General features: G+C 51.8%; 1 protein-coding gene across 8 annotated transcripts in view; it reads left to right on the forward strand.

Annotated features, from left to right (window-relative positions):
- The window catches only part of Bcas3 (BCAS3 microtubule associated cell migration factor), a 464,077-nt gene that overhangs the window by 446,808 nt on the left and 4,127 nt on the right, over nucleotides 1–13,142 (forward strand). For 4 of the 8 annotated variants that reach the window (XM_051158189.1, XM_051158191.1, XM_051158190.1 and 1 more), the window contains one exon: nucleotides 5,775–5,840. The exons of the other annotated variants lie outside the window; for them this stretch is intronic. In XM_051158189.1, the coding sequence (XP_051014146.1) occupies nucleotides 5,775–5,840 (66 nt within the window). The remainder of the gene's footprint in view (nucleotides 1–5,774; nucleotides 5,841–13,142) is intronic. 8 annotated transcript variants of the gene reach the window in all.

A 13,142-nucleotide genomic window follows, 5' to 3' on the forward strand; every position in this document is an offset into this window, starting at 1 on the left:
TCCTAGGTTAGCTAACCTTTTTTTTTTTTTTTTTTGGTTTTTCGAGACAGGGTTTCTCTGTGGAGCCTTGGCCATCCTGGACTCACTTTGTAGACCAGGCTGGCCTTGAACTCACAGCGATCCACCTGCCTCTGCCTCCCGAGTGCTAGGATTAAAGGCGTGTGCCACCACGCCCGGCTCTATTTTTTTTTAACATGTATTTATTTATTATTTATACAGTATTTTCCCTGCATGTGTGCCTGCATGCCCAAAGGGGGCACCAGATCACATTATAGACGGTTTTGAGCCACCATGTAGTTGCTGGGAATTGAACTCAGGACCTTTAGCAAGAACAGACAGTGCACTTAGCTTCTGAGCCGTCTCTCCAGCCCATAGCTAACCTATTCTTACCCCAGCAGGCTCAAGATACTACTTGTAAAAGGCCAGGGTGGCTCATTACCCCACAGGTCACCACCAAGCTGCTCCGATCCCCACATAACCTTTCTGTCTGCTCCTACTCAGGGAGCTCCTACTCCCTCTGAGTTTTAATGCTATTGACTCCAGGTACCCTGGGAAAGGTTTCTATCTCCAGCCTCTTCATTAAACATATTTTAAATTACTTTATTTATGGGCTGGAGAGATGGCTCAGAGGTTAAGAGCACTGTCTGCTCTTCCAGAGGTCCTGAGTTCAACTCCCGGCAACCACATGGTGGCTCACAACCATCTGTAATGTGATCTGAAGCCCTCTTCTGGCCTGCAGGTGTACATGTAGGCAGAGCACTGTATCTGTAATAATAAATAAATACATCTTTAAAAAGAAAAAAGACTGCAGAGAAAATAAGGCTGGAGACAATTTTTTTAAAAAATTACTTTATTTCTTTATGAGTGAGGTGCATGTGGAGGTCAGTGAACAACTTGCAGAAGTCAGATCTCTCCTTCCACCATGTGGGTCCTGGGAATTGAACTCAGGTCATCAGACTTGTCAGCAGGTGCCTTGACCCACTGAGCCATCTTTCCAGCCCTCCTTTTGGTCCCTTGAGATCAGTAATGTCTCTCCTCCTCATGATGCTGATTGTAGCCGCACATGTGGCCCCATCTCCACTCTTTGCCTACCCTCCCTATCTATCTCCTCATCCTCCTGCCTCCCTTCTCCAGATGGAAGCACCTGGTCCATCTCATCCACTCTCTGGGCTGGATTGTACTCTCTGACCAAGCATCTCTGCTTAGTGCCTGTCATTGACTGTTTCCCCTCAGTAACAGGTTCCTTAGAAAATGCTATTACCATCCAGGTATTTTAGCCAGGTGTCTGGGCCTTCTCCTCTGCTCTGTGTATATGGACCCTCATTTTTTCCTGCTCTAGCATATATACAAGAAAGGGGGCAGGGAGGAAATATGCTTTTAGTGTCTTTCTCTCAAGGGCCTCTTTGGCCCCACACACCCTCTCTGTGGTTGCAGTAGGTAGGCTGGCTTTCTAGGCACCTATCACATCCCTTACCAGACTGAGTGAAAGTAGGTAAGCCATGATTGCTTCCTTGGAATTGACAAAAATTGAGGGGGTGAGGGGTGGCGGGTGATGGCACTGTCCCTCTCTGGCTCCCCCCAGGACGTATTAGTAAACTAAAGCAGGTAGAGCCCCTCTGGCTCATATCCCTAGCCACAGGGCGTGGTCTCTCTAGAATGCTGTATATGTTCATCTCTCCTCCGTTGCTGTGACAGAGCCCCTGATAGAAGTAGCTGAAGGCAAGGAGGATTCATTTGGGCTTACGGTTTAAGAAGGCATATCATCCATCATGGTAGGAACACATGTGACGGGATCGGTAGGCAGCTGGTCACGTGACACCCATAGTCCGGAAGTAGCGAAAGAGATGAATGCTGATCTTGCTAGCTTCATCCTTTTTATTCATCTTGAACGCCAGACCATGGAAAGCTTCCCTCCTCGATTAAACCTACCAAGAAATGCCCCGACAGACGTCCCCAATGGATCCAGGTGACACTAAACTGTCAGTTCATAAAATTCATCATCATACACAAGAGAGCTGGGAGAACAACTCATGGTTTCAGAGGGGTCAGTCCGAGGTAGCTTGGGCAGAACATCTTGGTCGCCAGAGTGTGTGAGAAAAGCTCCTTCACCTCATGGCAGACAGAAAAGCAGAATGAACCACTTCCTGCAGCTAGGCCCCACCTCCCAAAACAGCATGGCCGGCGGGGGACACTGCATATACAAACCTCACAGATCTAACAACAAAACCGTGGACGTTGCAGCCACAGATGCCCTGATTGCTAAGGGTAAGAGAAGAGGCCGTAGGCAGCCCTGGACCGTGGGCTTGTGGGTGGCACTCTGGGTGTTACTCTTTGTGTCTCAGCAGCAGTCTCAGCCATGCCTCTTCCTAGCTGCTTTCCACCGGGAGCAAAGGCCACGTCTTGAGAGTCCCTTCAGCTCCAACACCAGCTACTGCCTCTGGGAAAATGAGTTTCTTTTGTGGTGAGATATGGATTCAAGAAATGGAGGAAAGCATACGGCTTGGGCTGTTCCCTCTCTGGGTTTACTTTTTTCATCTCATAGTAGGGGTGAAACAGGAACTACAGGGAGCACTCACTTCCCATGCCTGGATCCTGCACTCCACAAGCTGCATCAGCCCGTCGCTCTAAACAGAGGGGAAGGACTCCCGTGCTGGCGCCTCCCCCTGCAGGCTCAGCATCCTGTCATCACAGTTCTAATGCCTTGGTAGATGTTCCTCTCTTCAGCTTCAGAAACGAGATGAAATGCTTGAAATAACTTTTTAGGGCTGGAGAGATGGCTTAGACGTTAAAAACACTGGCTGTTCTTCCAAAGGTCCTGAGTTCAATTCCCAGCAGCCACATGGTGCCTCACAGCCATCTATAATGAGATCTAGTGCCCTCTTCTGGTGTGCAGGTGTACGTGCAGGCAGAACACTATATACATAAGAAATAAGTCTTTTTTTTTTTTTTTTTTACACAGGGTTTCTCTGTATAGCCTCGGCTGTCCTGGCCTCACTTTGTAGATCAGGCTGGCTTTGAACTCACAGCGATCAACCTGCCTCTGCCTCCCAGGTGCTGAGATTAAAGGTGTGTGCCCCCACCGCATAGCTATAAATAAGTCTTTAAAAGAAAAAATAAATAACTTTTCAAAAGGAATCAAACAAGGCACTAAAGGGGTTAGGGACGTAGCTCACTAGTAGAGTGCTGGCCTACCATACACCGGGTTCTAAGTTCAGTCTCAAGCATCACCAAAGAAAACATTATTTCTCAACTAGGAGTGTCCAGTTCTGACCATCCTGCCACTCGCACCTCCTCAGAATGTGACCCACTTTTTATTCAAAAAAAGGACCCCATAGAGGAAGGGGACCCCATCTTTATGGAGGCTGAGTTCACTTCCTTACTTAGAAAATGCTGGCTGTCTTCAGAGCTCCACGTAGACTCTTGCCATTCTTTTTCAATGTTTAGAGGCCTTCCCTGCCTCCTTCTCCTGCCTGACCTAGCTTCCCCATGGCACTTCAGAGTCCCACATCACTGACTCCTGTCACCACATCATGTGATTCCAGCTCTCCAGCCCTGCCAGCACGTTGGTCCCCCCTGAGGTAGACCACTCCCTTGGTACGGTCTTTTTTGTTTGATTGTTTGTTTTTTGAGACAGGGCTTCTCTGTGTAGCCTTGGCTGTCCTGAACTCACTTTGTAGACCAGGCTGGCCTCGAACTCACAGTGATCCACCGGCCTCTGCCTCCCGGGTGCTGGGATTAAAGGCATGCGCCGCCACCACCCGGCGGCACGGTCATTTCTTTAGACCACGTTCACAGTCTCCTCCCTTGACTCACCTTCCTTGCCCACATGTGTCTCCTGAACCTCTCCACCGTAAGCTGCATTCAGGATGCATGGCCCTGGGCAAGGAGCATCTATTGACTTTTCCATTAATGAGCCATGGCTGACATCCTTCTCCATGGGGCTTAGGGGAGGGGCCAGCTCCATGGGTCCTTCCACCCCTCCCTGATCCGTAGTGTCATGAGTGCATCTCGACCCAGTTCTTGTTCCTTGAACCCAATCTGCTTCATCTTTGTTACCTTGAACCACCAGTTCCCCTTGTCCAGCACACAGCCCTGGGATGAACGCCAAGCTGAGCCTCAGTTAATGTTTGTTGAATGACTGATTGGGTTTTTGTGGCCTCTGAGAGGTAAATGAAAGGCGGCCAAAGCCATGGGAACAATTATGCTTAAAAGACACACTTGTTAGTTCCAGGCCAAGACTTAGTCTCAGATCTGACTCCAGCTAGGTTGCTCTCTCTGCCCCTCTCCTCTGCCTGCTCTGGAGCTGCAGCCAGAAGAGGAACCACAGTGGAAGTCCAGGGTTAATACAGTCTTTCTATACAAGTCCCACTTGCCCATGGCATGGCATGCTGATTCTTGTCAACAAAAGAGGAAGTGCCAGTGTGGCCTCTCTGGTGACTCTTCAGCATATCCTTTCCACATGTTGCTCCCAGGAAAGTGGCTGTGGAACATGTGTGGGCTTGGGCAGAGGGTGGCGGGCTGCGGGGCAGCTGCCAGGGGCCTCCCCTGGATCATTACAGTGGGTAAATGGTTAACCCAGGGGAGGATTCTTCTCAGTTCTTCCTCCTCTGTCAGATTTCACCTTTAATCACTGGCCCTTTGGTAAAGGTGTGAGGTCCCAGCAAGGTAGAGCACCACCACAGCACACCCACCTTCCCTTCTGCCCAGCTTCTCCGATGGCAAGCGGCACAGGCTAGTAAACATGTCTGCCTGTAGCAAAGGGGGCTTAGAGGTGGCCTTTTGATTGCCTCAAACATGACACATTTTGGATGGCCCATAGCAAGAGCAGCAGGTAGGTCTCCAGCTTTCGGTGTTTTGGTTTTTTGCAGCCTGCTCTTCCTGCACACACCCTGGTCCCAGGAACCTGCAGCCCCCTACTGCCTGGGACAACTTTAAATCTGCTGGTAGAATCCTACAGCAGTTTTCATAGCTATGCCCTTTCCCACCCCCCCCCCCCCCTACCCCCCGTCTTGTTATTGTAGCTCAGGAGCTTACAGTTCACCCCTCTGCATTTAATCAAGTTCAGGGAGACTCACCTTCCAATCGCTTCATTTATTCAGGATGATTTTCCATTCTGTACCCTCCCCTCCCCCATGCCCATTGCATTGGCACATTCTCTGTGTCTCCAGGCCCCAGCTGGCCAGGAGCAGCATAGCATCTCCACTCTGTGAATGACTGTGTGGTGCTGGCCTTAAGATGACAGGGGGAGTGAGAACCAAACCTCTGGGGCCATACCTCCATGGCACTTGGACTGGTCCTTGGAAGACTTAGAGCTTCTTTGGTTTCATACTTTCTTCATCCCAAGGCATCAAGAGCTGACTCCGAGGATACAGGGCTAGCTCTGAGCTTGTCTCCACAAGCCTTCCCAAAGCAGCCCAGCATACTGTCAGGCAGCTTTGGACATCAGGCCTGGTGTCTAAATCCAAGTAGCTACCCAAAAGCCTGGGCCTACACCCTCATTCCCAGCCCCACCCCTCGCACCCCTGTAGCAGCCAGAAACAGAGGATCTCAGTCCATGGAGACTGGGGAGGAAGAAGGAAGGGATGAAAATTCCTAGCTTTGGCTAATGAAAACTCTAGATGTGATGGGCCTTGGAACAGACCCCAGAACTACCCTGTGAAGCCTTCAGCGGTCAAATGAGATCTGGTATCTACTCAGTTTGACCTCAGCTCCTGTTAGTCTTAAAAGGGCCATTGTATGATCCTCTTTAAAGAATTATTTTATTTCCAATGCAGACACAGCCCTTGACGTAGCAGTAAAAAACAGCAGCCCCGAGAGACACATGGCTGTGAAGTGTTTGGGTATGTAACCTCCTGTCTTTGCCTACACAGAAGGCTTGGTCCCACTGCTCCTGGTGTCCCTCACATGGGTGTCTCCCCTCCCCCAAAGCTCAGGCTTCAGGAAGCACTGGAGGTCAGCCAGCACAGGAGGTCTCTGTGGCAGGGCACTGGTTTGGGATGCCGAGTGGTGGCCATCTTCCACCCAACAAGAGTTTCTTTGAGAGTACCACTCCCTGCCCCCCACTCTGAAGATGGAAGTCAAATTTTGGGACTCTGCTGTGCAGAGCAGAGAGGTCACTGGGCTCTAATGCATTTACCATTGACTGCCCCTCTTGTAGTGCGTCTATTAGTGAGTAATTTGATTTGTACCTATTCATTTGCAGTCCCTGCAGGAGCCTGGAGCTGGCCCCTAGTATAATTGGTGCTGTCTCTATTTTTACATCATTAGATTAGCCCCGACTCCTGGCCACTTGTTGTCTGCGCTTGTCTGTCCATTTATACAACCTAATGTAACACAAAATTCATTACTGATCACATTACTTTCAACTCTGAAGCCAGCCTTGTGATAAACATTTGGTTAACCCCTTCCTACCCATGGGAGGGCTGGCAGAACCAATGCACTTCTGCTCAGCAGGCAAATCGATATCTTAATACACCAAAGTGGAATTGCATTTCTAGATTTGTTATCCCTCCTGGAGGAGCAAATGGAAAGGCTCCTCCGAGCCAGCTGAATTGAATAATGAATAGGGCCCGGCACCAGCAGCCTGTCTGTGAGACCAGCACAAAGGCAGAGAGAGCCCCATCAGCCCAGCTTGGGCTGCAGTTAGGGAAGGGTGGCACCACCCACAGTTAAGTGAGACTCTGTTCTCCCCCCCCCCCCCCGTTGCCATGGCGCAGGCGCACAGGCTGTACAGTGCAGCTTGAGAGCAGGGGCCACCGAGGCCTCTTCCTCATGCATTTCTTTTGTCAGACTTAGCATAGGACTGCTGGACAGGTAACTGGGTCAGTTTCCTTAAAACTTTATTCAGCCATGAAAATGCTACTAAACATGTGGTCCTAACGTAAATGCCACCAAAAACCCAAATTGACTCCCATGAAAAGACTGGGACTGAGAGGTTCCTACCCACGTGTCTGTGTAGATACCCCTCCTCCAGGCGAGTGCTGCCCAGTCCACAGATGCCACATGTGCCTGCACGTGGCTCTAGTTACTTACAAGCAGTTAGACTTTAAGCTGACCAGGAGTTTCAAAGGGATCTCAGCATAGCTTTGTTTTTAAATCTAGAAGATTCTGCATAGCCCTGACTGTTGTCATCCCTCCCCAACCCCCACTTGTCTCTGGCTTGCACCCACACCCACAACAAGTCATTAACTCACAGGAAAGTTTGTTTCAAAGGGGAAAAATACCTCCACTTATTAAGAAAGGCTCATAAAGCCTGCACCATAACAATTAGAAATATCAGCGTGGAGTACATAGAATGGAACTCATTACCATGAAAGTCATAAATCTTCGGGTAAAAAGACGCCGTAAACTGAAGATGCTCGGGTGGGAAGGGAGGCTGGCGAGAAACAGCCATCCCAGGAACCTTCTGTTTGGCTGTGGGGAGGTCCTGGGTGGGAGCCTGGGAAGGAAGATGCCTGAGGGTCTGGAAGTGAGCAGGAAGTCTTCTTCAGACTCCACTGTTCCCTGCTGTTCCCCACTCTTAGATAAAGGCCCTAGGCTTTCCTTCCAGGGCTCAGACTCTTGCTGTTATCTGGTAGACTGAGGCCTCTTTCATGTCTGAGGGCAGGGAAAGCTGGGGAAGGGGCACCCCCATGCCATGGTCCTGAGGTCACAGGAAATGTGTAAAGTGCCTTACTCACCCTGCCCTGAGCTCTAGGGCCAGCACAGGGTGAGGAGGGTCTCTCGTCCCAGTACTTCCAGAATCATCACTCTCAATCACTTCCTATCATGGCGGGGCTACAAAGAAGGGATCCCCTCAGCACACTACTATAGGGCACCCCATATCTCCAAGTGGAAGGAGATAGGTAGGCATCGCTGAAGTAAGCCAACTGGTGTCTGCCTCCTCTGGACTGGGGCAGAGCCTCACAGGAGGAATGGTGGCAGTAACCTCCCCCAAGCCATCAGCCCCAGTGGAGACCTGCTTTGTCACAGGTCTGCAGTTTAATCCTCCCCAGTGGGGTAGACAGCATAGGGGTGCAGCAGGAAGACATCCTATAGATCACATACCCAGTGCTGGCCCCAGCCTGGACATTATAGACCAAGCACAATGGCACATACCTGTGGTTAAAGCTCCTCAAGAGGCTGAGGTGGGAGGGTCCCTTAAACCCAGGAGTTGGAGACCAGCCGATTTAACACAGTGAGAGCTGTGCCAAAGGAAGGAAAAGAGGGAGGGAAGGAAGGAAGGAAACAGACAGGAAAAGAAGGGAGAATAGAGACAAACAGATGGGGATGGGATGGGCCTCTGCCCTGTCAGCCTAGGGCAGGCCCTACGCAGCAAAGAGGGTGAGCCTCCTGATGGAACAAGGAACTGTGATTTCTTAGCCCTCATGGAAAAGGGGTAAGCCACATCTTAGCAAACTCTTCCGCTGCGTCGTAGCGGATTTAATTATGCTTGGACATTTGAATGAGAACCAGATGTGGCTCCAGCCCCAACCAGTCAACGGCATTCAAAGCGTAGCATCTCTCCTGTGGTCTGCTGCCTCTGTGCTATCTCATAAGGCAGGAGGCTAGCTCAGGAAGTACCCTGCCTGGGGGCTTAGGATGGGCATTCCACCCTGTGTCCTCTTTGGGACTGTGTGGAATGGGACACACATGCCCAACTCATAAGACTCCTCCTAGCCCCTCGTTAGGAGCCACACCAAGAAGCCATGCCATTTTCCATCCCCAAAGATATGTCTGCCATGCTGTTTGACTCTGAGTCAGCCGTAAATGGCGTCAGGACCAAGTGTACTTACTCTCCTCCCAGGGGCATGCATCTGCTCCGGTGCCTTCAGCCTGTTGGTGCTAGACCTTTAAGAGGTACTGTCTGACACATGCTGCACTTCTTAGGGCCGCTGGCACCCTGTCTCCTGACAGCCTTACACACCCCCATGACATCACTAGAGTACACCTTCCCCTCATGGTTTGCAGATGCAAGTGACTTGCCCAGGCTGTTGAGCACTCTGCATCAGCCCTAGGGCCCAATGATGTCCCTCCCATAACCCTCTTTCTCCTCATGGCTCTTTGTAGGGGGCTCAGTCAGGGCTAACTGAAGCTTGGTTTTAGCCAGTCATCAAACACCTCAGTGGGGAAGTGTAAGCCAGGTCGACATCACCTTTTTTGTGTCGTCACAGTCTCCTGTGACTGGATGTATTTAGCCTTGGTCAGGATTTAAAGTTACTTTACTATGGTGGGTGCTGGGAGAGTCAGAGTGTGGAGCGACATGGCATGGGTTGCTGGTCCTTCTGTCTTACCCTTGGAAACTAAGACTCAGGGAGGTTCAGATGGCGTGGGTTTCCTGGGAATGGGGTACTGCAAGCACCCATCCTGGATGGTTCAAGACTTTCCCAGCCTATGTGGGTAGACTCCAGACCCCAAACTGACCAGCGGTTCTCATGACCAGACAGATCCCACCCACCAACCTGTTGCTGCTCTTCAGCACTTCAAAGGCTGTGCAGGAGATATGGGGGACCTGCTATAATCAGTGCTGCCTGGAATTCCAGTGCCCCCCTCCTGCGCGTGCGCGCACACACACACACACACACACACACACACACACACACACACACACACACACACACACACAACTCCAGCAGAGGCTGGAAACTGGGTAGCTATGGGATGGGGTCCCGCAGGAGGCCTTCCCCTTCCAAGCTTCTCTCCCTCCTCCTCACACCCCTGCTTTCCCAATGTACCTACCTCCTGTCGCCCTGCACCCCTCTCCCATGGGCCCACCAGGGAGGGCTTCAGCTATTCGGTTTGCCTCATGCCCCATGCAGTGGTGTTGGTACCACACTAGCCTGCTGTTGAGAACCAGGTTCCCAGAGGCTGTTTGCCAGGTTTCTGAGTTGGGGCTAAAGCAGAGCCCTGCTGGTACATCTGTCTCCCTGAGCATCGCTCCTTCCTAGTTCTGCCTGCCACTCTTGAGGTCTAAAGACCGTGAATATGCAGGGGCATCTGAGTTCTCCTAGGCCTCCGTCTCTCCTCAGTGGTAGCTGAGGCTCTTAGTCACCAGGTGTGGCCCTGTGGCCATGGCCCCCTTAGCTGAAAACACCTGAGACCCACCTTCACCAGTGGCAGCTGGTGGCTGGGGGACAGGTCAGGCCGTGGCATGTTAGCCTTGTCCCCTCATGCTGTTCTATGCCTCTGTGTGTCTCTAGTCACAGAAGCTGAGCAAAGAGAAAGGCAAGTGTGTTCGTGGAAGTCTTGAGGGCTAACCTGGCCAGGAAGGAGACTTCTGTTGCCTCAGGCAGCTGCACTCAGAAAGCACTCAGGGCGCCAGGCCACGTGTGTAGTAAGACACCAGAAGACTGGCGTCAGCCAGCCAGGAATCTGGGTTCAGCCATAGGTGTTAAGCCTCAGAGATAAGAGCAGGCCAGAGCGAGCCCTGCTTTTCGTCTCCAAACCAGGAGTCCTGTGATCTGAATAGGTGGAGCCTTTTCAACCTTAGCCTTGCAAGCTTCTAGAAGGCGAGCCTGGCGAGGTCCCAAAGACCCTGCTGCATGAGGAAGGTGACTCCTGTCTCAGGCTCCACTCACCTCAGCCCCAAGCCTTTCCAGACCTCCCCAGGATAGGAAGCCCTTTGAAGAGGGGCGTCTTTGTAAACTTAGAAGCCTGAGGGGAAGGCAGGCTGGAGAGGGCACAGAGGGAAGATCTGGAAGAGCCAGGTAGCAAGCCTCAGATCTGGAAGGTGTGCTGAGTGACCGCTGGACAGCTAACCTTCTAAGAAAGGGCCCTGGAGGCTGAGGCTGGCTCCAGCCCAGAGTGTGGTCTCTGGTGGTGCTGTCACAGCCTCAGCCAATGCCATCATGTCCCCACCGCACAAGCCTCTCCCTCCTCAGCCACACTCTGAGGGAACAGACCCTGAGCTGGATAAGACAAGCAAGCAACCCCTCACCTTGTCTGCTGGATCCAGCTACCTCCCAGATGACATCAGGGCCAGTTGCCCTGGTCTCAGCCCCCAGGAAACATTCAGGCCTCCTGTCTACCCATGTAGCTGCCTGTCTGTCTGTTTGTATTTGTCTGTGTCTCTGTCTGTCTCCCTCTCCCTCTCCCCCCACCCCTTTCTGTACGGTTTTGCCTAGCTAGTTCAAGCCCCTGCGTGCAAGCTTCTTGCTAACAAGATGGCTTGCTTGGGACAGACCCCATCTGAACGAGTTGGATTGACTAACTTGTAACTGTGCTTCGGTCATCTGGTCTCCTCACTGTTTATCCCTTCAAGGGAAAATGCTGGTCACTTCGACTTCTTAATGAGAGGACCCACCCTCCATCCCCCCTACCCAACACACCCAAGAACCATCAAGCACAAAAGAACTGAAAGCTAAATTTTGTTTTTGACAAATCTTTTCTATACCTGGCACTGGGCAAGACAGGGCATTTGGCCACTCTCTCTCTATCCCTTCACTGCCTGAGCTCCCACCAAACTCACCCCAAGCAGGGGTTCTTAACCACAGCCCCCACTGATGTGGGAGAACTCGGAGGTAGATGCAGGAGGGAAGAAAAAAATCAATGCATGTCAACACGGTTGGGAATTTATTCTCCACCTTGGGAGAGGGTGTTTGGAAAAAGGAAAGGAAGTGAGAAGCCGTAAACACGCATCTGCTGTCTTCCTCCCTGGGCCATTTCTTGATTAAAAAGAAAGAATCTTGCCCAGGCTCCAGTGGAGGCAGAGCTGGTGGGGGCCTGGGTGGCAGGGCCACCTGCTGGGTTGGGGGTGGGGGTGAGAGGTGGGGCCACAGAGGTCTCCTGAAGTCCTGGGGATAGTCACAGTGACTAATTCAATTGCAACAATAATAGTAACTCACATTTGCTGACTGGAGGCTTTAAGCACTTTGTGATGTGCTCTCCATGCATTATTTAATTTCATTCCTACAGCCAGGCTGGGAAACAGACACTGCTGTTCCTCTGCTCAGGAACCCTAGGCACCTGTCCAGAGTTGCCCAGGAAGCAAGTGGCCACAGCCTGTGCTCTCAATGGCTTCCTTAGATGCTTACCCCATCCCAGGTAGACCAGCCTGCCCACCTGCCTTCCTTCTGCACCAGACAGTTAGGGAAGGCTTACCTTCTTCACCACAGGAAGTGGCCAGAGCCTCAGCAGGGGCAGACTCCTCCTCCCACCAGGCCTAATCCCACTCCTACTGTGCAGCTTGGGTGGTTGGTTTAGGAGTAGGGTATGGTGCTACAGCCAGGACCTAATAAAAGTGCTTGGCTAATCCCTTTAATGTGCAGCGTCTTGGCACTCATGGTGCACACAGCAAGGCTGGCTGGAGCAGGCAGTAGACGCTGCTCCTTTTGTGGTGGCGGGACGGAAGTCCCAGGGCTGCCCCAAGGCTGAGCCTGGGCTCCAGGTACCCTCTTCCAAATACTCACAGCACTGCCTTTGAGGTTCCTGGGGGTTCCCTCTGATCCTGGAGACTTGGGGTCCTTGCAATGCTGTACTGTAGCCCAAGAGCCCTTCAAGGGTCTCGGACTAGACAGACCTGAGAAATACCTAGCTTAAAACAGAGTTCACCTTGGCCTTCTACAAAAGGCTTCCTCCAGCTAAGGCTTCCAAGTCTCACTAAGGCCTGGTGCCCTCCATGTCTCCCTTCGTCCCCAGAGAATGGGGAGCCAGACCTCATGGTGCAGTAGCTGATACATGAAAAGTCATCACATCACCCCCAACCCCCTTTCACTCATCGTCTCCCACCCAGAGCCCCCAGGGGCCAGTCACAGACAAACTCCCAGTGGGCCAAGGGGCTGTAGTAAGGAACACTGGCAGCTGTGCCTGTCTCCTCTCAGAGACTGACTATGGTTCCTCTCTGTGTGTCCCTCTGCAGATGTTCCCAGGTAACCAGAGTCCTTCTGAGAGGCCAGCCACCTCTCTTTGCCCCTCAGATACCTTACAAGTTTGACAGGCACAGTGTGGAATAGGGCGAGGGGGGGTATGAATTGCCAACAAGAACTCCTCTGCTTTAGATTTATTAATTTCATGAAAGCAGAGACCTCTCCCCTCTCATTGACACCCCTGCTGTCCTTTCTTGTCCCCTGTGTCCTGCCCATCTCAGCCTGTGCCATTGGGGATCAGCTATGGTGACAAGCCTGTTTTCTAGTGAGACCAGTAGAGAGTGAGGGGACATAGGCCAC

This window comes from Acomys russatus, chromosome 16 (genome assembly GCF_903995435.1).
Source record: "Acomys russatus chromosome 16, mAcoRus1.1, whole genome shotgun sequence".
NCBI classification, from domain to species: domain Eukaryota; kingdom Metazoa; phylum Chordata; class Mammalia; order Rodentia; family Muridae; genus Acomys; species Acomys russatus.